The sequence below is a fragment of the Cebus imitator genome, unplaced genomic scaffold, assembly GCF_001604975.1.
Source record: "Cebus imitator isolate Cc_AM_T3 unplaced genomic scaffold, Cebus_imitator-1.0 Scaffold433, whole genome shotgun sequence".
NCBI lineage: Eukaryota > Metazoa > Chordata > Mammalia > Primates > Cebidae > Cebus > Cebus imitator.
In genome coordinates, this window is record NW_016107748.1 from 691,832 (window position 1) to 719,608 (window position 27,777).

At 34.1% G+C, this 27,777-nt stretch overlaps 1 protein-coding gene across 8 annotated transcripts in view; it reads left to right on the plus strand.

The window, feature by feature from the left end:
• USP15 (ubiquitin specific peptidase 15) overlaps nt 1-24,275 on the plus strand; it is a 146,410-nt gene extending 122,135 nt beyond the window's left edge. For 5 of the 8 annotated variants that reach the window (XM_017510182.2, XM_037731944.1, XM_037731947.1 and 2 more), the window contains 13 exons: nt 1,217-1,375; nt 1,455-1,679; nt 6,779-6,862; nt 6,953-7,047; nt 7,146-7,337; nt 8,018-8,133; nt 8,286-8,558; nt 8,950-9,020; nt 9,411-9,526; nt 10,566-10,715; nt 13,960-14,063; nt 18,878-18,966; nt 22,331-24,275. In XM_017510182.2, coding sequence (XP_017365671.1) covers nt 1,217-1,375; nt 1,455-1,679; nt 6,779-6,862; nt 6,953-7,047; nt 7,146-7,337; nt 8,018-8,133; nt 8,286-8,558; nt 8,950-9,020; nt 9,411-9,526; nt 10,566-10,715; nt 13,960-14,063; nt 18,878-18,966; nt 22,331-22,513 — 1,857 coding nt within the window. In that variant the 3' untranslated portion in view covers nt 22,514-24,275. Of the gene's footprint in view, nt 1-1,216; nt 1,376-1,454; nt 1,680-6,778; nt 6,863-6,952; nt 7,048-7,145; nt 7,338-8,017; nt 8,134-8,285; nt 8,559-8,949; nt 9,021-9,410; nt 9,527-10,565; nt 10,716-13,959; nt 14,064-18,877; nt 18,967-22,330 lie in introns of those variants that run through there. The other 3 variants (XM_017510183.2, XR_001819555.2, XR_005197127.1) reach the window with 3 other exon arrangements.
• The last annotated feature ends 3,502 nt before the right edge of the window (nt 24,276-27,777 follow it).

Genomic DNA, 27,777 nt, shown 5'->3' on the forward strand with positions numbered 1-27,777 from the left:
TTAAAATTATGTGTAAGTAAGTTCTTGATATATATGACTTTTTTCTTTCACAAGATGATTTATGCTATTACATTTATCTTCAGTCTCATTCAAAAATACTTAGTGATGCAAAGATTAGGAAAATTGAACATGGACATTAGTATTGGTTATCTCTATGAGATTCATCCTCCTTTTACACATAGAAACTAAATGAGAACTTAAAGTACTTATCTTTAAAATGCTTTCAGATACATAATTATTTATATGTGGTAATAAAAAAGGATGAGAACCTGCCTCTTACTGTCTACCTATCAAACATTTACAGGAGGAGGCAATAGGAATACCTAGAGCTAAGAATTGAGAACATCTGGAAAATCCTTTGACAAATAGTGAAACAACAATTAATGACAGTGAAATCTATGATCAAACAAAGATCAGTACATTTATATATATTAAAGATTTCATGTGTTGATCTATTTTGTCCCATATAAGCTTTGTTGAGGAATGCAAAACAAAATATAATTCCTATGTATTCCTGTTCATGTATACAATTTTTATTATTCACAGTAGTTATGTTCCATGAAGCTGCTACAAACACTGAAATAAATACTGAACCATTACTCCTAGGGAAAATATAGGGTGCGATTCCTCCAAGCCTTTGTTCACAACATTTTCGTGAACCAGACAGTTTATAACTTTGTTTTGCATATGTTTCTGTTTAAAAACAACTTGTTTAATATATGTTGTTGAGTCGTTAACATTGAACTCATAGGAAACAGCACTGTAACTCATGTCTTAATAAAGCATATCTAACACATGCTTTTTCTTCATAAGGCACATCACAGCTTTCATGCATTTAGGAACACTAGCTGGCTAGTACTTCATTTAGTGGCCATTTTAAATACTGAAATTAACAGCAAAACAAAAATATGAAAAAACGTAACACTAAATAAACTACTAAAGGACAGTTGTTTATAGATTGAGAGCTGAAACAAGAAGGCGAAGCATCACCTTGTTCAACCCCAGTTGGTAACATGCATATCAAGTGACTCAAATTTTTTGCCACACTGAACATATCCGCAAATGACCATGAATTGATTTTGGGGTTACAAACAAATTTTAGCAAGTAGGCAAATTCACAACTGTGGAATCCATGAATAATGAGAATCTATTGTACATATTTTTAAAAATCAACCCTGTTCCTAAAACTGATTTTATGGTTTTGCCTTTCTTACAGACACAGGTAGGACGTTTTGCACCTCAGTTCTCTGGATATCAGCAGCAAGACTGTCAAGAACTATTAGCTTTCCTACTAGATGGATTACATGAGGATTTGAATAGAATTAGGAAAAAACCATATATACAATTAAAAGATGCAGATGGAAGGCCAGATAAGGTAAATTTCATGATCTTATTGTCACCATTGCTATAATTTTGTGATACCTCGTTCTAATTTGTGTCTATTATCCTTATAGGTGGTTGCTGAAGAAGCCTGGGAAAACCATTTAAAACGAAATGATTCTATCATAGTAGATATTTTTCATGGCCTTTTCAAATCAACTTTAGTTTGTCCTGAGTGTGCTAAGATTTCAGTAACATTCGATCCTTTTTGTTACTTGACACTTCCATTGCCCATGAAAAAAGAGCGTACCTTGGAAGTTTACTTAGTTAGAATGGATCCGCTTACCAAACCTATGCAGGTAAATCATGGTTATTTTCTTTGCATTTGTTGCTTTTGTAAAAAATTAGTGTTGAGTACTTATTATAAAAATTAAGTGTTGAATTCTCAAGCCCAATCAATAATGCTTATTTGTGTAAGAGATTTTATAAGCTGAATACTTTGGAAATTAGTGTAACTTTTTACAATCTTGAAAGAGCAATGTATACCATATAAAAAATTTTCAAAAGGCTTTTTCTCATTAAAGAAAGGTGAGAAGTTTATTTTTATAATATTGGGATGAATATTAGCTTATGAAGATGAACATTATAGTTTTTATATTTTTTAAAGTTCAACTTTCTTTAGTGTTGATTATAATTTTTTATACTAATGCCTATTGGAAATAAAGCTAATACTTTACATTTTAAATTATAATGTGACAATAGTACATTTAAATACCTGTAGTTTTTGGCATTTTAAGAACTTAAAAGGAAATGGAAATGTAGTTAGACTAAAAATATTTAGTTCAGTAATGATCTCTAATTTTTAATACTTTGAAATATCACATATTGTTTATTCTGTACAAAAGTCCTGTGGTAAGTCTTAACTGTCAAATTGTCTGCCTGATTTTATTACCTAGTGTTGTAATTGGATTATTTATATTTTGTGAGCAAAATACTGTATTTTCTCCCTTATTTATTAATCAGTTAATTCTCTTCTGACGCTTGACCCATCCCAGTGAAAGTAATTTCTTTCTTTTTCTACTTTCTCTTTCCCTAAATTCTAACACTTAACAATTTTTATTATAACCTTTGGTTTACTTTTATCTTTTCTCCCTAGACTACAAGTTCTTTGAAGGGACCTTGTAAACCTTTGTATTTCCAGCTCTTGTGACTTATAGATATTAATGCACAGGAAGTATTCAAAAATTTTATTCATTAGGGTACTTAACTGTGCACCTACTGGTTATAAAGCTGTTTCACTAAACAAAACAGATATGATTCTTGCTTTAGAAGATTGTTTTCTGTAAATCTTTAGCCAAATAGCTCAGTTTGTTAGTGCATAATAGTCATGATATCTATATGAAAGCCATGTTTTGAACAAAATTATGATCTTACCATTCAGGGATGTATTTGGGTTTACTGTCAACAAAAGCAAGGTATATGTAGTGTTCATAAAAACACAGACCTTTCATTCAAAGTAATTAAAGTCTAGTAAATACTACTTATATACTCACTTATGCAAATTTAAGCCATTTGTTTTTCTACTGCTTTATGTTTTCTTCATTAACTCATTGAACAAAGTGCCCGCATATCAGTAGTTCATTGGGGAGTTCTAAGTGTACTGTCCTTATCTGTGAGCAGAGCCAGTAAAGCCCTGCTTTTACTTTTGGCCAGGGGAATATATGTTCACATTTTTAAAGTTATATCCTTTAGATATTCACTTATTTATAAGTACCAGATTGTCAACATTCTTTTCAGTGGTGAGAAACTATAGCAGTGCCAGACCACATCCTTACCTCTCTAGTTGTTAACTTTGCAAAGATACACCAATGAGTGTAATGGAGCAAGAGAGTATAGAATAATGAGTATAAATTTACTGCAACAAAAAATAAATGTAGATGTTTTATTTCTCTGTAGCACATTTGTTAAAGACAATATTCTCCCATGCCAATAATATAAGGTGATCGATATCATAATAGTGGCAAATTGCATTAATTTACACAGTCTATAAGGTATGTGATAAGTGTTCTTCCATAAATTGGGCTCTAAATTATTTTTCTAGCAATGTGAGTTTCATTAACTTACGCTTTTCTCATTTGGTGACCAATAATATGAATTTGTGGAGGTGAGAGCCATGATTACCACAGAGAAATTCGGTTGTTTTTGTGTTTCATGGGTTTTTTTTTCCCCCATTTAAAGGCAGTAACAACTCAAATACAAAATGATTACCTCATTTCATTAACACTGTGCTTTAACCAGCTGATAAGTGAAATTAGCTGAGTTGCCCTATTTGTTGAGTTTTCCCATCATTAAATTTGATTTAGGTCATAGAAGCTTATTAGGAAAAATATTGAATATGTATTATGTCTTGGGCTCTCATGCTATTCAAGGTGCTAGAAATATAATGGTGTTTCTACTCCTTGTTCTTCAATAAGCTAGTCATACAGTGTGAAAATTGCTATGACAGGGTGCTGCAGGAGAACACAGAAAGAGCAACCCACCCAAACTGGTTATGAGGCCTATGATGAATTCTGAAGGACAATTAGGTTGTAAGCACGTGAAAACTAGAAATAAAAGCATTATAGGCCAAGAGAATGGCATGTACAAAAAGCTTATGGCAAAAGAGGACATGGCCCAGTTCTGTAACCTACAGGTAGTTAATATAGCAAGCAGGAGATAAATCACAAAGAACTTTGATGCCAGTGTAAGAATTTTGAACTTCATCCTAAAAACTAGGGAAGCCATTAAAGACTATTAAGTATAGATATTATATGGCCTGAATTGTGTTTGAGAAAGATGATTCTGGCTGGCATAGCAATTAGTTAGAAAAGCTTAGTACTAAGACCAGGTAAGAAGCTTTTCGTGATCGGATGACAGACAAATGACAAACGCTTGAACGCTGAAGATTCGTGTCAGGATGGTAGTTTGAAGAACCAGTTGAATGTGGGAAGTGAAAATGTTTATGTATATTCAAAAATGATGCCAAGTTTACTTGGCTGGAAAACAGGAGACAATAGTGCTGTTTTAATGGGATATATAGGAAGAACAAGTTGAAGAAGGAATCTATTTTAGTATTGAGCATGATGGCCCAACATGACCTAAACCTGTGTTTAGCATTGGAAATGTTGACTTACAGATGCATGAGGAACATTTAGGTAGAGATATCCAGTAGGCATTGAATTTGTTTATCTAGACCAAAGGAGAAAGACTGCTTTAGATACAAATTGGGCAATGAGCTCTATGAAAATGATAGTCAGTGTTTTATAAAGATGAGATCACTTAAGGCTAAGGTGACCTTGTGATTCATCATCTAAGCAAGAACTCTTTTGAAAATAGAAGGGACTGTCAATAATAATTATACTAGGATAGCAGGCTAATCCAGGACTGGCCAAAGCAAATCAGGAGATACTGTTACTCGTCTGAAGAGAGCATATAAAATTGAGAAGAGGGCTAAAGACAAAACTCTGAAGAACACTATAGGAGAGCTTCAAAAGGAGAATATGATCAACAACAGTAGAAAATAATTAAGAAGTAGTTGTGTTATAAGGAAAGGGAATTTTTTTAAGGAGAAAGTGGTCAGCAGTCATATTACAAAGAGGTCGATAAAAAACTGGTAAGTTGTACAACAATATTGATAACCTTGGAAACAGGTTAAAAAGTAAACGGGAGATAAGGAAGTTAGTAATATAGATACCACTAATAAAGCTATTTATAATATAAAGGAGAGGGGGAGATAATTAGAAGGGAATTATTAGAGGGAAAGCAATGAGGGACTCTTGTTTTTTGAGAGACTTTATATTCCAGTGCTTATGCAAGAGTCAGCATAAAGTGGAAGAAAGAACAATTGCTGGGTGTAGGTCACAGAGAAAGCAAAACAGCATAGATTCAGAGCATAGATGCTAAGGCTAGCCATAAATAAGATGATAGACACCTCTCTTTCCATGTGTTGCAAGAGACAGAAAATTAGCTACATGGATTAAAATAAGTTAGTAGGAAAACAGGAAGTTGGAGGTTTTCCCACCCAGTAGCTTCAGTTTTTGAGGTGAAACAGATATTCTGCTGATATGAAGGGAGCAGTAGTGAAATAGGAAGCCTAAAGAATGGTGAAGACTTTTTTTTTTTTTTTTTTTTTTTGAGACAGGGCCTTGCGCTGTCACCCAAGTTAGGGTACAGTGGTATGATCTCAGCTCACTGCAACCTCCGCCTCCTGGGCTCAAACAATTCTCCCACCTCAGACTCCCACGTAGTTGGACTACTACGTGTGCCACCATGCCTGGCTAATTTTTTGTATTTTTGTAGGGATAGAGTTTTGCCATGTTGTCCAGGCTGGTCTCAAATGTTTGGGCTTAAGTCCACCTGCCTTGGCCTCCCAAAGTGCTGGGATTACAGGCATGAGCCACTGCACCCAGCCCAGTGAAGATTTTAAATAGCTATTGAGATAGATGAGAGAAGAAGCAAATATGTGATACGCAGAATTATTTCTGGGTACTGTCAAAGGATCAGTTGAGATTGGGCACTGTGAATTTGTAGCACACCAGCATCTAAAATTGGGAAATTTTCTCAAGCACATCTGAACAGCTCTGAGAAAATTTAGCAAGAGTGGAATGAGTAAAATTGAGTAACAAAGACATTAAAAGCTTGTGATAAAGTATGTTGGGCCTGGATAGAAGGGCAAGAAGACAGTAGGTAGCTGGTTAACTGGGGGAAAACAGAGTTAAAAGGAATAGAAATCTCTGTGCAAGCCAAGAATAGATAAGAATGCATTTCCAGGAGAAGTAGGAAGTAGTGGTTAGACAGTAACCATTAGTTTAAGATAGTAAAATTGGGGCTAGATGCAGTGGCTCATGCCTGTAGTCCCAGCACTTTGGGAGACTGAGGCAGAAGGATCACTTGAGTCCAGGATTTTGAGACCGTTCTGGGCAACATAGTGATACCTTGTCTCTAAAAAATAAAAATTAGCCAGTCATGATGGCACACACCTGTAGTCCTAGCTACAAGGGAGGCTGAAGTGGGAAGATGGCTTGAGCCTGGGAGATTGAGGCTTCAGTTAGCCAAGATCATGTGACTGCATTCCAGCCTGGGCAACAGAGTAAGACCCTGTCCTAAAAAAAAAAAAAAAAAAAAAATAGCAAAAGTGGGAGCAGTTTCAAGTGATGATAGGATCTAATAAGTTGACTAAGGTTGAATGAATGCAAGTGTAGGCCTTTGAATTGAGGAGCCAAGGAAATGATAAGACTAGGACAAATTATCCATGTGGACATTGTCACCTAGGATCCAGGATGGTGGCAAGATTGGAAACAAACACTGTGAGCCAAATGCCAAATGAATATGAGGAAACAACCATGAGGTCACTCTCATTTACTGAATTTTTTTTCCCAAAATAATAAATTTTTAACAATTTTTTTGGTTTGTTTTTTAGTACAAAGTGGTTGTCCCCAAAATTGGAAACATATTAGATCTTTGTACAGCATTGTCTACTTTGTCAGGAATACCTGCAGATAAGGTAAGATGTTTCTGGGGTTGAAGTATACAAGTTGGCATTTAGTTTCTCAGTGTTGTAAAACCAGTTTAATAGAAATTCTTTTCTTTCTAGATGATAGTTACTGATATATACAATCATAGATTTCACAGAATATTCGCTATGGATGAAAACCTTAGTAGTATTATGGAACGGGATGATATTTATGTGTAAGTATAAAACTCATTGTGCAAAATATTACTTGAAAAAAAAATCAAAAGAAGTAACATAAAATTTTGAGAGTTTATGGTCAGTTTTGTCCTTGTAGGTTTGAAATTAACATCAATAGGACCGAAGATACAGAGCATGTGATTATTCCTGTTTGCCTAAGAGAAAAATTCAGACACTCAAGTTATACCCACCATACGGGTTCTTCACTTTTTGGTCAACCTTTTCTTATGGCTGTACCACGAAACAATACTGAAGACAAACTTTATAATCTCCTGCTCTTGAGAATGTGGTAAGAACCAGACAATTCTATATTGACAAAATAAATATGGGAATAAAATATGAAATAGCTGGTAAAAATAAACACAAAAGGTACTATCAGAATATAATTACACAAGTCTGTATTATCTCAATTTTGTTTAATAATAAATTTTGTTTATTATTTGTAAAACAATAACAAATGTCAAATGCTTCATTTCTTACCAGTTCATGATTAATAGTATTGTAAGGCAGCCTAGTTTTTGCCTTCCTAAAACTCTTGATTTAAATTATAAAGTTATCAAAAATGTTATTTGATTCCTTTCTTTTACCCTTGAATGCTGATATATTTAGTATTCTTTCATGCATATCTAATTGTTATAGTTTCATAACCCATATATATAGGTCACATTATACAAATATAAGTGTTTTTAGCAATAATATATACCGTCTAAATGAGGATAAGTTGAGAAATTATTTGCAACAAACATTTGACATTTAACCTAAAAGTAACTATTAATTATTTTTATAATGACAAGCAAAACAAATTACTAGTCAGTTACACTTATGATACTGTAAGTTTGAATTCACCCTTGAATCAGCTAAGTGACCACTGTTATCACATTAAAAAGTTTTGTTTTACTGATAGAAAACTTTTTTTAAAGTTTTTATCTTTATAGTACTGAACTTGTTTGATTTCTGATTTTATTTAAGTCGATATGTCAAAATATCTACTGAAACTGAAGAAACTGAAGGATCCCTACACTGCTGTAAGGACCAAAATATTAATGGGAATGGCCCAAATGGCATACATGAAGAAGGCTCACCAAGTAAGACTTTTCTGTTAACTTATAAAAATGTTTCACTTAGATAATTGCTTCAGAGAAAAAGTTAAGAAAGTGGGAATTAAAGAAATAAAAAATACCTGCAAACCTAAATATAACATTGGGCTTATCTAAAGCTCTCTAATATCTGAAATTAGGTGAAATGGAAACAGATGAGCCAGATGATGAATCCAGCCAGGATCAAGAACTTCCCTCAGAGAATGAAAACAGTCAGTCTGAAGATTCAGTTGGAGGAGATAATGATTCTGAAAATGGATTATGTACTGAGGACACTTGCAAAGGTCAACTCACGGGACACAAAAAACGATTGTTTACATTCCAGTTCAACAACTTAGGCAATACTGATATCAACTACATCAAAGATGATACCAGGCATATAAGATTTGATGATAGGCAGCTTAGGCTAGATGGTAAGTATTTGTGAAAAATGGCTTGAACATTAAACACGCAGAGCACTTTTTGTTTGTTTGTTTTAGTTAAAAACCATGAAATTCAGCTCTGTCAAGAAAACTGCCATTTACTTTTCTATTTCAAATTTCATATGAAAGGCCCTAATATCTTAGTAGAGTAAAATGTGTGTCTATGTTTTATAAATGGAGATTGAACTTATGCTTAAGTTTTCTGTCTTTTTTAAAACTCTTAAATTATTTCAATGACTTGGAAACTGCTATTAGCCCTAATCACCTGGTACAAGTAGAAAAGATTGCTATTTATTTATTCTTATATATATCCTAACATTAAAATATATTTTAATACTAAGACATATTAAATTTTAAAGAAAAAATATGTTTTCCACCTTAGAAAGATCTTTTCTTGCTTTGGATTGGGATCCTGATTTGAAAAAAAGATATTTTGATGAAAATGCTGCTGAGGTAAGTCATCACTCGCTCACTCATTTACCTATCCTTGATTTACTTTATGTAATTACCAGAGATAATAATACTGTTTTGTTACATTCTTTGCTTGCACCAAATACATTTATTTTGCCAGTAAAAAATTAGTCATGAACTAAAAAAGAAAGTCTTTGCAAAAATACCTTTTTTTTTTTTAAAGATTCAAAGTTTGTTTTGAACATGCTTTGGTCATCCATATAGGAGTATAAAGGAATTATTTAGAAGTATGGTATAAATCTCAACTGAAAGAAGCTTTACGATTCTTTTGAGAAAATTTAGGAGTTTTCATTATTATTCATAGTAAGATGGTATCACTAAAATGAGTTTTGTTTCATTTGTTCTCTTAACTCAAGAAATACTTCTCTTTAGGACTTTGAAAAACATGAAAGTGTGGAGTATAAACCTCCTAAAAAACCCTTTGTGAAATTAAAAGATTGCATTGAACTTTTTACAACAAAAGAAAAGCTAGGTGCTGAAGATCCCTGGTAAGAGACAAAATTAAATAATTGTTTTTGTTTTCTTTAAGAATTTATTCTGAGCTGTGTGCCACATCAAGTTGAAAAGTAATTACTAAATTCCTTTTGATAATAAATACTAAAGCTTTCTAAAGCTTTAGAAAGCTTTAGTATTTAAAGCTCTTTGGTTTTAAATACTAAAGCTTTCTTTATATAGTAAGTTATAGCCTATTAAGAGGGATGGGAATGTTTTAAAAAATACTATTACAGGCTGGGCGCAGTGGCACACACCTATAATCCCAGCATTTTGGGAGGCCAAGGTGGGCGATCACAAGGTCAAGAGATTGAGACCATCCTGGTCAACATGGTGAAACCCCGTCTCTACTAAAGTTACAAAAAAATTAGCTGGGTGTGGTAGCATTTGCCTGTAATCCCAGCTACTTAGAAGGCTGAGGCAGGAGAATCGCTTGAACCCAGGAGGTGGAGGTTTCAGTGAGCCAAGATTGTGCCACTGTACTCCAGCCTGTTGACAGAGTGAGACTCCATCTCAAAAAAATTAAAAAATAAAAACCTATTATAGTGTTGCCTTAATTTCATTACTGTGTTTTCCATAATAGTCATTATACTGTTAATAATTCATCTTACTTTTTTTCCAAGAAATTTTAGCTATGTAATCATTTTGAGAAAAGCTTTTTAGGAAAAGTATAGGGATATATTTTGTGGTGGTGTTCCATTACAGCCCAGAAGTTTTCAGATTTTCTAATACCTATCTTCCAGCACAAATTTGCGATCTATGTCTTTTTCTCATACTAAAAAAGAAATAATCTAGTCCTCATTATTTATTTCAATATGTATTTGTATATTAATTTATAATGGTTAAATCTATTTGAAAAATGTGTTGAAAATAAAAATAGTAAAAAGAGTTGCTTTCAACCTAGTACATATTAGGCATACGATAATTGCCCACTGAATAAATGTAGAACTTTCCAAACATTTCTGGTCTATTATTTTCATTAATGGGGGTTGTTTGTACTTCTCTCAAGCTTTAAATGCTTCTTTTTATTCTTAGGTATTGTCCGAATTGCAAAGAACATCAGCAAGCCACAAAGAAATTGGATTTGTGGTCCCTGCCTCCGGTACTTGTGGTACATCTCAAGAGATTTTCTTACAGTCGATATATGAGAGACAAGTTGGATACCTTAGTTGATTTTCCTATCAAGTAAGTTTTAATTGTACTTATAAGCATTGGGCAACTCTTCTTTCGAACTGATGCTTTTTGTTATTATTCTTTTTTTGTGTGTGTGTGAGACAAAGTCTTTCTTTGTCACCAGGCTGGAGTGCAGTGGCACAATCTCGGCTCACTGCAACCTCCACCTCCCAGATTGAAGTGATTCTCCTCCCTCAGCCTCCTGAGTAGCTGGGACTACAGGCGAGCACCACCATGCCCAGCTAATTTTTGTATTTCTTTAGTAGAGACAGGGTTTCACCATGTTGGCCAGAATGGTCTCAAACTCTTGACCTCGTGATCTGCCCACCTCGGTCTCCCAAAGTTGTGGGATTACAGGTGTGAGCCACTAGGCCTGGCCATAGTTATTATCCTCTAGTAAACATCAGATGTCATTGGACCCAATTTCAGCTTTCAAGTTTGTTTTTGAGTAGTTCTAACGATTTATAAGGATCGGTGTTTCAAAATTTTTATTTTATTTTTTTAGAGATTTTCCAAAGACCAAAGAGAAAATATACTCTTTTTTTAAAAAAGATAGGGTTTCACCATGATGGCCAGGCTGGTCTTGAACTCCTGACCTCAGGTGATCCACTCACCTCTGCCTCCCAAAATGCTAGGATTATAGGCGTGAGCCACCACACCTGGCCGAAAATATACTTTTAAAAAATAATAAAACTCCTTCTGTATAACATTATCTATGGGTTAATTGGTCTGATTTATAAATCTAAGATACTTTATGGTACTTAGTGATTTTGTTTATCCTAGGAATTATTTAATCATTACTCATCACTTATTCCTAAATATGCCAGTTTGGTTTTTTGTTTGTTTGGCTTTTGAGACGGAGTTTTACACTGTTGCCCAGGCTGGAGTGCAGTGGTACAGTCTCAGCTCATTGCAACCTTCACCTACTGGGTTCAAGTGATTCTCCTTCCTCAGCCTCGCAAGTAGCTGGGATTACAGGCACCTGCCATCACTTATATTTTTAGTACAGACAGGATTTCACCATATTTAACAGGCTGGTCTCGAACTCCTGACCTCAAGTGATCCTCCCGCCTTGACCTTCCAAAGTGCTGGAATTACAGTCATTAGCCACCTTGCCCAGCCCTTAATATGCTATTTTCAAAAAGACTAAAATAAAACAGAATAATGGAATTGTTTAGAAGGATAACACAGTAGTGAAATAAATCATCCCTATTGCATCATCCTTCAGTTTTCCTATTGCCACTGTATGACATCATATTTGTAAAAAGATATATTTATGGCCATACCAACTTGAATGCACCCCAATCTTGTCTGTAAAAAGATATAAAAAAAAATCTATACATCTTCATATTCTTTTTTTTTTTCTTTTACCCCCTGCTTTTACTAAACAGTTGTAAATTCAGAATGACAAAAAGAGAACATTGTATTCTCAATCACTTAGTCATTCAACAGGAAGGACTTTGTCACACAATATTTTGCACAAGAACTTGTACTCTCCCATTTTGCAAAGAGAACTTTCAATGGTATTATTTTACATTCTGTGGTATTTGTGCACTAAAATTTACTTGATACACTTAGTAAATGGACAAATGCTAATGGCAGGTGTATCTACAAAGGTAACTAGAAGTAAATAGATTACATAAAACAAAATATTTATTGGATTGCTCATTCTAATTGATGGTTATAAATTTAAAAATGAAAATTATATATAATTATTGAATGAAAAAAAGCTCATTTTCTTTTTAACAAAATAGTGAGCCATTAAAAGTTTTTAATAATGTAGCATTTGGCAATGTAAGAATAAGAAAAAGAATCAGGAGTAATGACAAACTAGAATCTGTTAGAGATGTATTTAAAAATTAGAATCATTATTGCTTTTTAATGATGCAAATACAAAAAGAATAACCAGAAATAATAATAACCTATTTACAAGATGGTCATTTTCCAGGTTCTTGAATGATAGATTATGATTAGTCAGTTACATTCAAAGGATGTTGCCCATTTCAGGTGTATAGGTCATCAAAGCCAACAAATGTAGAATAAAAATTAGGGTTTGATATATTAATATTTTTTAAAACTTCTGAGAAAGTTGTTTTTACTATTCTTGTATTTTTCTTCATATAAATCACTTCCTTTTTTTTTAACCTCCCACCCTGCCCATAAACTACTTTATAAAATTGACTTTAAAATAAAGATCCATTGGACCCAGGTGGTAAATAGTGATGGCTTTTTCTCCTGATATACTGAGAATTAAATGTGTTAGCATAAAAACGTTAATCTGAATAACAACATTCAACATTTGTATTTATTTATTTTTTAATTTTTGTGGCTACATAGTAGGTGTATATATTTGTGGGGTACATGAGATGTTTTTATGCAGTGTGAAATAGTCACATCATGGAGAATGGAATATCCATCCTCTCAAGCATTTATCCTTTCTGTTACAAACAATCCAATCACACTCTTAGTTATTTTTAAATGTACAATTATTATTGACTATAGTCACCCTATTGTGTGATCAAATAGTTGTTTTATTCATTCTTTTTTTTTTTTTTTTTAGCTCATTACCATCCCCACCCTTCCCAGCCTCTGTTAACCATCCTTCTACTCTTTCTGTTCATGAGTTCAGTTGTTTTGATTTTTAGATCCCACAAATGAGAACATGTGATGTTTATCTTTCTGTGCCTGGCTTATTTCATTTAACATAATGATCTCCAGTTCCATCCATGTTGTTGGAAATGGCAGGATCTCATTCTTTTTTATGGCTGAATAGTACTTCATTGTGTATATGTACCAGACTTTTTTTAACCATTCATCTGTTGATGGACACTTAGTTCCATCAACATTGCAACATGTAGTTCCATCAAATCAATGAGATTTGGTTGTTGTTTCCAGATCTTAGCTGTTGTGAACATTGCTGCAACGAACATGAGAGTGCAGATATCTCTATGATATACTCAATAAAACATTTTAACATTTTCAACCCATAAACAAGTCTTTGCCAAAACATTAATATCTCAGAGGTACATGTATGATTTGTTTTGTAAGTTACTTGACTCACAATTTCTTTAATGAGATATATATATATATATACACACACACACACACACACACACATACACACACACACACACACACACACATACACACACACACACACACACACACATATATGTCAAACAACAATGGCAGAAGGGAATAGAATTCATTGCATTTAGGGACAACATAAAATTAACTTGATTTCTTTTTTAAACAGTGACTTGGATATGTCGGAATTCTTAATTAATCCAAATGCAGGTCCTTGCCGCTATAATTTGATTGCTGTTTCCAACCACTATGGAGGGATGGGAGGAGGACACTGTAAGTTGACAGTTTGCCTTTTTACCCAAATCATGGTGTTTGAAGAACTCCAGACTTTTTTCTTTAAGATATTTATTAATTCTTAAGGATAAAATATCAGATGTGTCTTGCATATAGTAGTTCAATATTGATTAATGAATGAGTCAGCTTTTGAACCTTTTTTTTTTCACACTCGATATAGAGGATTGAGTTCATCATACTCTTCAGTTCAGGGCCCAGGAGGGAATGTTGTTGTCTTATTTAGAGTGCATTTCCCTCCACAGTCTCCTTCCCCTTTGCTTTCTAACATGTTTGATGCATATACTCTTGTAAATCATTAATATTTATTCATTTATATAATTAGTACTGTGGTATCTCTCTCACTAGGTCTTGACTCTTACTAAGACTTATCTATGTTATTTTGTGTCTGTTTAGTCAGTTGTTTCTCACTCACTGCTCATGATTTACATCTACCATATTTTATCTCTCCACTTATCTCATGATGGACTTCTAAATTGCCTTTCACTTTCTACCACTGTAAGACCGATAAACAATTGTTTATGGTATCCTATGTAAGAATTTCTTTGGGCTGCATACCCAAAAGTGAGATTGCTGAGTTTAAGTAAGTGTTGTCAGATTGTTCCACTCTACATTCTGCAAGCGATCGATTTTTCTGTTGAACAATATTTGCATTCCTTGGATATATCCTACTTATCTTTGTATATCTTTTGATACATAGCTGGATTTAGTCCAATTTATTTAGGGTTGTCAACAGTTTCATTCATAAGTGAAATGGTCTTGTAAGTTTTTTATATTTTCATTTATCTTAGTTTAGAATAAAGATTGGAGTCATAAAACAAGCTAGGATGCTTTATCCTTTGTCTATTTTTTTGGAACATCTAGTACAATACAGGAATTGACTATTCATCAAAGTCTAGTAGAATTAACCTGTAAAGCCATCTAGGTTTACAATAATTGTTTTTATTTACGTCATGCATATTGGTGTGTTCGGTTTTCTTTTTCCTTTTGTGTATATTTTGATGTTATCTTTGTGTCTAAAAATGTATACATTTCATTTATGTTTTCTAATTTAAGAACTGTTTATAATACTTATATTACTCTGTTTTTGTCTTTTTTCATTCTTTTTCTCTTTTTTTTTTTTTTTTTTTTTTTTAAGTCAATCTTTCTGGCTGGGTGTGGTGGCTCACGCCTGTAATCCTAGCACTTTGGGAGGCGCAGGCAGGAGGATCACGAGGTCAGCAGATTGAGACCATCCTGGCCAACAGGGTGAAACCCTGCCTCTACTAAAAATACAAAAATTAGCTTGGCTTGGTGGCGCCTGCCTGTAAATTCCAGCTACTTGGGAGCCTGAGGCAGGAGAATCACTTGAACCAGGGAGTCAGAGGTTGCAGTGAGCTGAGATCACACTGCTGCACTCAGCCTGGCAACAGAGCAAGACTCCATCTCAAAAAAAAAGTTAGTCTTTCCAGATTTCTCTCTTATTAATCTTTTCAAAGAATTAGCTTTTCATCTTATCAGATTTTTATTTTTGTTGTATGTATGTATTCTTTTTTATCTATTTATCTTTTTTGAGACCAGGTCTCTCTCTGTCACTCAGGCCGGAGTACAGTGGCATGATCTTGGCTCACTGCAACCTCCACCTCCTGGGTTCAAATGATCCTACCAGCTTTGCCTCCTGAGTAGCTGGGACTACAGGCCACCACACCCAGCTAATTTTTGTGCACTTTTAGTAGAGATGGAGTTTCACTATGTTGCCCAGGCTGGTTTTGAACTCCTGGGCTCAAGCGTTCCTCCTACCTTAGCCTTCTGAGTAGCTGGGACTGCAAGTGCACGCCACCACACCTCACCTGTATGTATTTATTCTATCTAATTGATTTCTTCTCTTCCCTTCATTGTATGGTTCCTCTTGTTACTTTGGGTTTCTATGTTACTCTTCTTATAATTTCTTGAGTTAAATGCTTAACCTTTTTGCTCTTCATTGTTTCTCCTATATTGAAGGCCGAAAATAAAGGCTATAAATATTCTGCTAAGTACTGCTTTAGCTGTACTTCATATTTTTATTGTCTTTCAGTTGTGTGTATGTTTTAATTTCCTTTATGATTTCCTAATTAGCCCAATGTTATTTAATCATATGTTTAGTTTACAAATATACAGTTTGTCACTTTGTTCTTTCAGTTATTACATAGCAGTTGAGAACATTGTCTTTATTAATCTTTAGGAGTCTGAAAGTTCCCAATGTCTTAATACATACATGGTCTGTTCCTTAAATATTTATATGCTTAGAAAAATATATACATTTCCCATTTAGATATGGAGTTCTTTGTATCTCTGATAGCTTAAGCTTATCAACTGTATTCAAACCATTACTCTCCCTGGTTATTTTTTATGTTCATTTTATTCCTGAGAGGAATTTGTCAGGACTCCTACTGAAGTGTTGATTGACCTGCTTCTCCCAACAGTTTTATTAGTCCTTATTAATATTTTGCATAATTACATTTATGTTCATAATGGGTAGCTCTTCTTTCTGTGTTGTTCCTTTTACACCAGGATTTGACATTCTTTGCCCCTTTTTTCTTTTTCTCGGATATTACAAGTGTTACTCTAGCTTTCTTTTGGATATCATCATTTAATTTACAAACTCTCTGTGCCTTTTTGTTGAATGTATCTCATGTAAATCACACAGATCTAAATGCAGCATCTGCTCTGCAGTGGTCTTGGATTGAGATTGACAAACTCACAGCACACAAAAGGCTTCACCCAGCACCAGGTTGACTTAGATTTAAGACAGGATACAGGTCAAGAAACAATACAGCATACACAGCAACAGCTTAGCAGAGGTCCTATATGTAGCTGGGAGGGGAGAAAATAGGGAAGGGCGTGCTCAAAGGAAGCTGTTCAGCCCACTGCTGTTTCCTTCTACTCCTCACCAAGGCTGATTTTTAACCAGAGTGCATGGGGTACAATCATATTAGGTGTGAAATATTTTGTTAGCCCAAGAGGGCTAACCCAACAGCAATAAGACTCTGATGTAGGTAGCCTGAATATTGCTAATTTCTGTGACAAAGATTGAAGCATGAAATTTAAAAGCTTTCTTCCAAATTGTCTTCTCATTTCTGCCTCCAGCCATTCTGTCGCATTCTTCAGTCATCTTGCATGCACACAGAAATATCCTTGAGTTAGTTCACTCTGATATGCCGTTAATCATATCAGTGACATATTGAGAACAGTGTTCTCAGTTTTTTTGTTACCTTCTTTGACCTTAACTTCCCTCTGCTTCTATGGTTTTTTTTCCATGGTTGACTTTTGAGGAGAGGTAACCAACAGCAGGTAGTATATGAAACATTTCTTCCACAGGGTAGGTGCTCAGTTAAATCATTAACTAAACAACTTAGAGTTTAAGCTGTTACTTTATTGTGGTGGGTTGGCTGGTTGCCTGGTTGGTTAGTTGGTTGATTGGTTTGTCTTTTGAATTTTCTTCTGGCTTCCAATGAAGCTTCACTAAAGATAATAATTACCTTACTTTCAAAATAATGTCATTCCCTCTGAACATCATCCAAACAGGTAACTTAATAGAGAATATTGCCCTTTGGTTTTAGCCATATTAAGGATAATACCTCAATTTCTTATTTATATATGAATGGGAAGGATAATAATTTTTACTTTAGGATGGGAAGAATTATTTAGAAACCATACCCTACAAAGTGTCACTTTTTAGAAGCAATGACTACAGATAATTATTTTAGGAACATTTTGCAACTTCATTTCTTCATTTACTGGGTAGTTTACGTAAGACATGGGATGGGAAAAGGGGCATTTTTTTTACTTAAAGATAAAGTAGTTCTTTAAAAATTATACGAATTAATCACTTTTTGCCTTTTTCTTGCTCTGTAGAGTCATCCCTATGTATCAGTGGATACCACAGATGCTCAAATTCCTTATATAAAATATTGTACTATTTGCATATAACCTTTTCACATCCTCTCATATACTTGTATGTGTAGATTATTTAGAATACCTAATACGATGCCTGCATGTCACTTCATTCACATGAATTCAACATAGTACTCAGTACATGGCAAATTCAAGTTTTATTCTTCAGAACTTTGTGGAATTTTTTTCCCCCAAATATTTTTGATCTGTGGTTGGCTGGGTTCAGGGATGCAGAACCCCTATATGCAGAGGACCAATTGTACTTTTGTTAAAAACTGAAAGAGATTCTGGCATTTAAAAAAAAAATATATATATAGCTTAATGAGTAGAGCTATCAGAAAAGAAATTGTCATAGAAAATTTAATAATAGCGGAAATTTCAAACTTTGAAGTCAGAAACAGGTCTAGGTTTAAATCCTAACTGCTAACTAACAGCTATACTACCTTCAGTAAATTATCCTTTTTTTGATGCCTTAATTTCCAAACTCTAAGGTGGGGAGAATAATAGCGATAATACCTTCTTTATGAGATGATACATGTAAAGTGTATAACACTATGCCTGGTACAAAGTAAGCACTACATAAATGTTCATTACCATTTATTGTCATTAGTGCTATTCTGTGAATTTAAAAGTAATCTGTTTTTTCCTGAGATGAAAAAAGTATGTTTAAACTTACATGAAAATTTTTTTAGGCATCTAATTGTGAAAATTATTCTAAAATACCTTTAATCATTTGAGTCAATTGAATGTGTAATAAATAAGCCTCATAGATGATTGTCAGGCAGTTTTAATAGATATTCCTTATATAGATGATTATAGGCTTTTGAGAAGTCCCCAGAAAACCAAGATCATTTTTGTCACAGTGATTATATTTTTTTCATTAGATACTGCTTTTGCAAAAAATAAAGATGATGGAAAATGGTACTACTTTGATGACAGTAGTGTCTCCACTGCATCTGAAGACCAAATTGTGGTAAGCTTGTCTTACATTTCCTGAAAACTATGGGATTCACTGTTTTAAGGAGTGAATATAAATTAGTAAAAGGGGCCCATGGAACACTGTAATCTATACTCTAGTAGCTTGAGTAGCTAAAAGTGACAATTCTTATTTAAAGAAATGTCAAATTGTCCCCTAAATAGAAATTTGTCTTCTAAATTTGCCCACTAATAAAAGCATAAATTGCAAGGTGAAAAAAATTTTAGTAGTTTTCAACATGGAGTTTCTAATAAAAATAATTAAGTTTTCTTTGGAAAGTAGATTCAGCTCTTAACTTTTTAGACATTGACTACTCAAAGCCAGAATGTTTAAACAGGAGAAGAAAAATCCCTGAAATACCTTTTCATACCTGTGATCTTTGAAGTCTTATCCTGCCTTATGAAAATTAAGTATTTCAACTCAAAATGACATAATTTGATAAAACAAACTACAGATTTTTAAAATATTAATGCTTGTGTACTTGCTACATTAATATTTTCTGAATAGTGGAAAAATTAGGAAGTTCCATCTCTTCACACTTAACATCAGTTTATCATTCACCGCTGACTCAGTATGGTTTTGTGTATGTGTATACATATATATACATACAGATACATACATATACATATCCTGTTACTTGTCTCCCTATATCTATGATAAAAAAGAGACTTGAACACTATAAATATTTTTTAAATTGTGTTTGTCTGAATTAACCACATTTTTGGTTTATACTTAAACTCCTAATTTCTTTTGTTCTGCAAAAGAAATTCAATTCTGTTCTCCTTAACTCTCCCAGCCCAAACATCCTAAAATTGCCCACCCTCTCCATCAGTCTTTTTAACAACGCTGCCCTAATCTTGGCTTCAAAGAAACAATTATCTTGTTTATATACAATATATGAATTTGTTGTTGCCATGCATTTTAGCAGTGATTCTTCATTTAATGAACAAATTGAATACGCCTATAATCCCAGCTACTTGGGAGGCTGAAGCAGGAGAGTTACGTGAACCCGGAAGGCAGAGATTGCAATGAGCCAAGATCACACCATTGCACTCCATCTTGGGCAACAAGAGTAAAACTCTGTCTTTAAAAAAAAAAAAAAAAAAAATAGGTAGATAGATATGCACAAAGGACTCCATTCTAAACAGAGTTAAAAAGACAGCTATCTCTTGCCAGGTGCTGTGGCTCACACCTATAATCCCAGCACTTTGGGAGGCCAAGGCGGCCCGCTCACAAGGTCAGGAAATTGAGACCATCCTGGGCAACATGGTGAAACCCCGTCTCTACTAAAAACACAAAACAAATAGCTGGACATGGTGGCACATGCCTGTAGTCCCAGCTACTCGGGAGGCTGAGGCAGGAGAATTGCTTGAACCCAGGAGGTGGAGATTGCAGTGAGCTGAGATTGCGCCGCTGCACTACAGCCTGGGAGACAGTGCCAGACTCCGTTAAAAAAAAAAAAAAGACAGTTATCTCTCAGTCCAGAGTTTAAAAGATAGCTGCCTCTAATTTATAAAGTAAAGAAGACAGATAAGTAAATTAATAGTTACAGCTAAGTACTATTAAATACCTTACTATAGCCACTTAGAAAGGGAACTTTTGTCTCAACTCAGATTTGGGGTTTAAGGGGATAAGACCAATACAGGGAAGTTGTAGTACAGAGAAGTTCATGTGGTGAAGATGTCTGACCTGAGTCTGTTAGTAAAAAATAAGAGTAAACTAAACAAAAGAAACAAAGGTGTTCTAACCAAAGAGAACAGTATCTACAAAAACAAGGAGGCATGACAAAGCATGACATTTTAAGGGAACAGCACATAATTGAATATGACTCAAAGGAAAAGCTCTTAAAGGGACATGGGGAAGAAATTAGGCTGGAGATAAATTTAGCACTTAGATCAAGAAAAGTGGCATTCTGGTTGTTTAAACATTTTGTTACAGACTATGAGAAGCCATTAGCTTGTTAAATAAGAGAATAACATTGTTCAATTTGTGTCTTAACTTCTCTCTGAGAACATCATAGAAGGCAGACTGAAGACACTGAGTAAAGAAACAGAAAAGCCATACAGTAGACTGTCACATAATTTAAGCAATTAAAATAGTAGTTAGAACAGTGTAAACAAGGGGAGAATGGATTTATGAGATATTTACTGGTCAGAATTAATATAACTTGATAAAAGATAGATATAATAAAGATCATAGTTGTAGAAATCCAGAGAAGGAGACGTTTAAGATGACTCTTATTTCACCATTCGCGAAGATTGGGAATATAGGAAGAATAGTTGCTGTTGAAGTTTGAGATGCCTGTATGATAGCTGTGTGGAAATTTCTGTTTGGTTCTTGAACTAATAACACTGGAGTTAATGAGTGAGAACTGATTTAGGTTATCCATTTGAGTTGTCAGCCTCAGGCAGCAGTTGAAGCCATAGGTTTAAATGAGTCACCTAGTGAGAGGATACATGTTGAGACAATGGTAGGCTGAGGACAGAACATAGTATGTTTAAAGGTCAGGATTTAGTGAGTCCACAGAAGAGTCTGAGGAAAAACCAGAGAGATAGGACATCTGAGTTGTGTTGTCACAAAAGCAAAACATTGTTTGTTGATAGAAAGAAATAGTGCAGCATTAAATGCTACTGAGAGATTGACCAAAAGAACTGAAAAAGGCACCCATTTCAGTTGTTTATGAAGTTATTGACCCTAGTGAAAGCCATTTTACTAGAATGGTTTGAGGGAAAGCTAGATTATTTTGAGTTGAGAACTGTGCATGACAGTGAATGATGAGTATTGACTACTCTGTTTATCACCCTATGAGGAAGAGGGGAAGAGAGAGGTACATGGCAGCTAGAAGAGGAGGTAGAATGGTGAGGGACTTAGGAAAAGCCTTAGGTAATTTTTAATGCGAAAGAGAAAAGTCCAGTGGATAAGGACTCATTAAAGATACACAGTGATGACTGATGGAACAGTATCCTTAAGATGGTAGGAAAAGTTGGACTCTACAGCAAACATGGGTTGAAGTGACTAGTATTGGAAGAAATTTACCTCTTCCTTAAGAGAAGATAGGAAAGAAAGCATAGAACTCTATTTCATGTTAGAGTAACTAGGTTAATCTGTGATACAGTTGCATTTATTTCTTGGTTCAAATAATTTAGAAGCACATAAAGATTTGTAATTCTGATGACCGTTCTTCCTTTAGTAGAAATTGTCTTATTGTTAATGAATTTTAGTAACTTCCATTTGACCATGCATGGTTTTTTCTATCTGACTTATACCCTCACACCAAAATTGGTGACCAGCTAAAAATTCATAATGTATTTAATGTGATCTTTGGGAATCGTGACCATTTTAACATCCTTTGTTTTGACAGTCCAAAGCAGCATATGTACTCTTCTACCAGAGACAAGACACTTTCACTGGAACTGGCTTTTTTCCTCTTGACCGAGAAACTAAAGGTGCTTCAGCTGCCACTGGCATCCCATTAGAAAGTGATGAAGATAGCAATGATAATGACAATGATATAGAAAATGAAAACTGTATGCATACTAACTAATGAAAGTCCCAGAAGCCATAAAAGAGAGACTTTCCTGCTGGTGGTATCTGTGGAAATGATGAAGTTACCCACCACATTAAAACAAAAGTCTGAGATGGGGAGTTTCAGATAACCGAATGTAAATCCTTTATCAGATTTTAACTTGTGCAGTACTTGAAGTGAAACACAATGAAAACTTTAACAAATTGTCTCTTAATACATTTACAGTCTTGTATTTACAAGCTAAATATATATAGGAAATCACAAATAAATCCCTTTTAAGTTTGCTGCTGTTTTGATTAATTATGTTTCCTTTGATTTTTTTTTTTGGATGTGAGTTAATTGATGACAAATGTTAAATTTGTAGATGTTGGTCATTTATTTTGCTTTAATAATACTGCAAGAAAACTATGGCTGAACTTAGTTTTTGGATAATCTAGTTCATGTGCATTAGGCTGCCGTATATACTACTATGATATTTAGCTGCAGTATCAGTGTGGCATAAATACTGCGGCAGCATTCTTCAGAAACCACATTTCCAAATTTATCCCGGTAATCAATGTGGGCCTATTAAAAAACTAAATCATGATACAAGAAACAGTCTTAGAAAAGATATTTCTTTTTGTAGTATCATTAAAAATCCAGAATATTATATTCATTTTACTGCCAATGTGGAAACAGGTTCTAGATTTCATATTCCATCTAAAGTCATGTTTCAGTTACATGTAAGTATTATCTACTGCTATTGGGATCTATTCTTCAGACGTTCAAAAACAATTTTGCTTTAAAATGCATATCTTTAATCTGGTGTTGGTCCAAAATTAAAATTTTTGCTGTCTGTTTTTCTCTACCCCATTTTATGGTAATTTGGCAACTTTAATTCTCCCAATTATTGTAATATAAGGACAGACTTAATAGTATTCTGTATCCATAGTAATAATTGCATCAAGCTTAGATGAGAGATTTTTTTCATATACTGGCCTTTAAATCATTAATGGACAATTGGCTATAAAGGTAGGTCTGTTAACTTTCTTTGTGTGTTCCTGATGGAATTCACCATAGCCTTACAGCTTTTCTCAGACGGTAACTTGTTATAAGAGAAATGGCATTTGCATGTTCCAGAGTCAGAACCTGTACAGTATATAAAGCATAAACACCTTGAATTTGATTTTAGTTCACCACATTCAAGGATCCAGGATGCCAAAAATATGTGTGAACATTTGAAACATTTTTATTTGCTGCTTTTTCCCTTTGATCTAGTTGAAAGAATGTATTGTAAATTGGCATACAATACTGCCTTTAATAGAAAACCTAAATGCTGGGGCACATTTCACGTATCGACTACCTGAGAAATTGCTTTGTGTCCCACTGCTATTAAAGCAAAAAGTATAATGTTCTTCACTTGAACTAATCAAATACAATAGATTATAAATTGTGTATTGTAAATAAAAGTTCACTCTGTGAGTGCACATTTTGGTAAATTATTTATTTATGTTAGCATTTAAAAGTTTTAAAAAAAAAATGCATTTGACCAGGATAAATGAGGTATGTTGATCATGGCTTTGCTTTATATCTTGATATTAAAGCTGGTTTAACATCCTGGTATTTTAAGAAGCTGCTTTGGTTTTTTTTTTCTTCTTCTTCTTCTTTTTTTTTTTTAATGTAAACTAGCCTCCTGCATGACAGAGGTTAAAATTTTGTCTGCACTTGAGTTCACTTGAGTTTACATTTGAAATGTGCATGTTTATTTATACAGATTTCAATAAAGTTATTCAAGGCCTTATTTAGTCTTTTATTTCTTACTCTTAATCTTTTAATAAAAATCCCCTACTTTATGGTTAGATGACTATATGCTAGACTTCTTAGTTATAAATAGTTAATACTAGAAAGGAAATTACGTCAGAGCAAAATGAATCATACTGTTAAGGGCATGTTTTAAAGTTGATTTTTTTCAACTTTAGTATTTATTCATTAAACATGTTTAGAGTCTGGAGATATAGCAGTAAACAAATATTCTTACCTTCACAGAGCTTACTTGATTTCTGCCGTCTACCAACTAATGGACTATATTTTCATTTTTCTTAAGGTTTAAAGAAAAATCAAAGCTAACTCTTTTAAACCTAGATTGTGGTCTCTATCCTAATTCTTCAGAGACCACTTTCTTTTTAATGCCTGTCATTAACTTTTATTCCCACTTAAAGAAGTGATGTTAATAATGCCATTGAAGCTGTCAAACTCAAATGTCATTTTTCAGCTGCAAAAAGTAGACTTTAAAAATAATGCAAAAGGATAATACACATTCTAATTAAAAGTAGATATTTAGGCCGGGTGCCATGGCTCACACCTGTAATCCCAGCACTTTGGGAGGCCAAGGCAGACAGATCACAAGGTCAGGCATTCAAAACCAGCCTGCCCAACATGGTGAAACCCCATCTCTACTAAAAATACAAAAATTAGCTGGGCGTGGTGGTACACACTGGCAATCCTAGCTACTCAGGAGGCTGAGAGGCAGGAGAATTGCTTGAACCTGGGAGGCGGAGGTTGCAGTGAGCCAAGATCTCGTCACTGCACTCCAGCCTGGGCAACAGAGTGAGACTCCATCTCAAATAAATAAAAAAATAAGGTAGGCATTCAGGCCAGTCATGGTGGTTCACACCTGTAATCCCAGCATTTTGGGATACTGAGGCAAGAGGATCACTTGAGTCCAGGAGCTTGAAACCAGCCTGGGCAACATAGTGAGAATCTCATTTGTACAAAAAAAAATTTTTTTAATTAGCTGGGTGTGGTGGCACGCACCTGTGTTCCCAGCTACTCAGGAGGCTGAGGTGGGAGAATTGCTTGCCCAGGCAGTCAAGGCTGCAGTGAGCCAAGATCACACCACTGCACACCAGCCTGTGCAACAGAGCAAGACCCTGTCTCAAAAAAAAAAAAAAAAAAGTCGATACTCATAGGTAATACAGGGTAGTGGGAATATATCTAGACTAGAATTTCTACTTCTAGCTTTGCCACTTAGTAATCATGTGACTTTGAACTTAATCTTTCTTAGTCTGTTTTTTTACCTGTAGAATAATGATGATAATAATAGTCAGCATTTATTGAGCACTTACTATGGACCAGGCACTATATTAAAGTGTTTATATGCATTCTCTCATTTAATCCCACAACAGCTATGAGGTAGGGTCAGTTGTCATCCCCATTTTTCATATGAAGAAGCCAAGATACAAAGCATTTAAGTAATATTACCAAGCTCACAGAATTTCTATGTAGTAGAGCCAATATTCTATCCTCAGATATGTACTACCTCTCACTGTTATAGTGTCTGCCTCATAGGATTGTTGAGAGCTCAAATGGGATTGTGTATTTTGTGGGAAGAGCTTTGTAAACTTTATTACACACTCACTGATTTCTTCAGTCTAAATAGAAAGGCATCTTGAAGTCTAATGACTTTGCTTCTAAAAGTATCTTTAGCTCAGTATTTGAGCATTGAATAAGAAAGTACCCACTGGAATATTGACTAACCCATTCCCTTTTAAAAGTTAACTTCATTTGATTTATATACCTTTATTATAATATTAATTGAATGATAAATATAATGTGACATTTTTTCTTATCCTTTTTATGTAACTTATGTCTCCTTCTTTTCATTTCCCCAAATGCAACCCTGAATTTCAGGACTTTGTAAACTAGACTTTAGTTTTGTTTTCTGTTTGTTTAGAGACCGGGTCTCACTCTGTCACCCAGGCTGGAGTGCAGTGGTGTAATCATAGTTCACTGTAACCTCAAACTACTGGGCTAAAGTGATGCTCCTGACTCAGCCTTATAATTTACTTTTAATTAATCTTGAAAAAGTTGCAGCCTGATGCTTTATTTAAATATCTTGCTTTCTCATAATGTGTGTTCTTTTAGTAGTCCTGTATTTATCCTTGCTTTCCTGACAGCTGGATATAAAACTGCACAAAACGTTGATTTGGGCACGAAGAAAATCTGTAAGTACCAAAATAGATACAACATAAAGGTGGTGGGTTTTTTTATGAACTAATTTGATTGAAGTGAGAATATCTTATAAAATAAGCCAGGAGACTGAAGTGGAGTCTCCTTCAGTGGTAGACCAAAGGGAGTGTAGGGTGTAGTAGGAGCATTCTACCTCAGAGAGGAGGAATATGTTAGCACTGATAACATTTAAGACTGATGTATGGTGACAAGAAAAAGCAGGCCAATTTTTAGTTTTATTATTTTTAAGTTATCTACAGATAATGCATTTCATTATTGCCTGCTTTCAACTCTCCCTATTTAGTATGTTTCTGATCTCCTGTGCTTGTGCAGTATAGATGAGCACCTTCTCACCACGTGCATTTTTAAGATAAAAATGTGGAAAATTCTTGAGTCATAGACTAGAGGAAGGAAGCAAAGGTCATCTAAAGTATAAGATGAGTGAGAAGGAAAGGAAAAGCTCATTGCTAGGGCCAAAGAATAAGGGTAGAAGTTTTTGTTCATATTTTTTACTTTACAACAAAATAAAATTTTTTGCTCTTTGAATAACTTAACCTCAGAAATTTGGAAAAAAAACCTATCCTGAAAATATATTGATGCTTATTCCCAAATAAATCTTTTAAGTACCACTTGACCAGAGGATAGGGAAAGGAGAAAAAGGTGAGTGTATTTATATCCTTGTTAGTTTTTGTTACATATTCAGTTGCAGATCTATATTATATATTGTTATCAGATTTTCTAGTGAGAAATATATATGATAGCTTTTTAATAGGCATTCTAGGTTTGGAGGCCATTTCAATTCAGTATGTATGTGTTTTAAGTGTTTAATTCATATTTACTAAATATTAAGAAAAAGAATTTCCAAGTAACTCAGATAACAAAACTTTTATTTAAACTTGAGTTATGTCAGAATTGTATAAACTATATAGAATAGGCTTTAAAGTACCAGAATTGGGAAAATAAAATATAAATGGTAAAAATTCAAATATTTATCAAGACTTTTTTTAACTAATGATGGGGTGAAGAATTTTTAAATGGATAATATAAAACAGACAGTTCAAAAATTATTTTTGGAAAATATATGCATCCGGAAATATACCCCACATTGTGCCATGGTTTATTCCCCAGCTCTACTTTTGGGAGTATGTATGGAACTTGTCAGGGTGGTGAAATAGACCTTAGACTATTAAGGACATTCAGAAAATGGTTAAGCCATTCAAGGAAAATCAGGAATTTACATAATATATTGGACTAGAGTCTCAAAGGACAGAGAGAAAATCAATGAAATGAGTTTT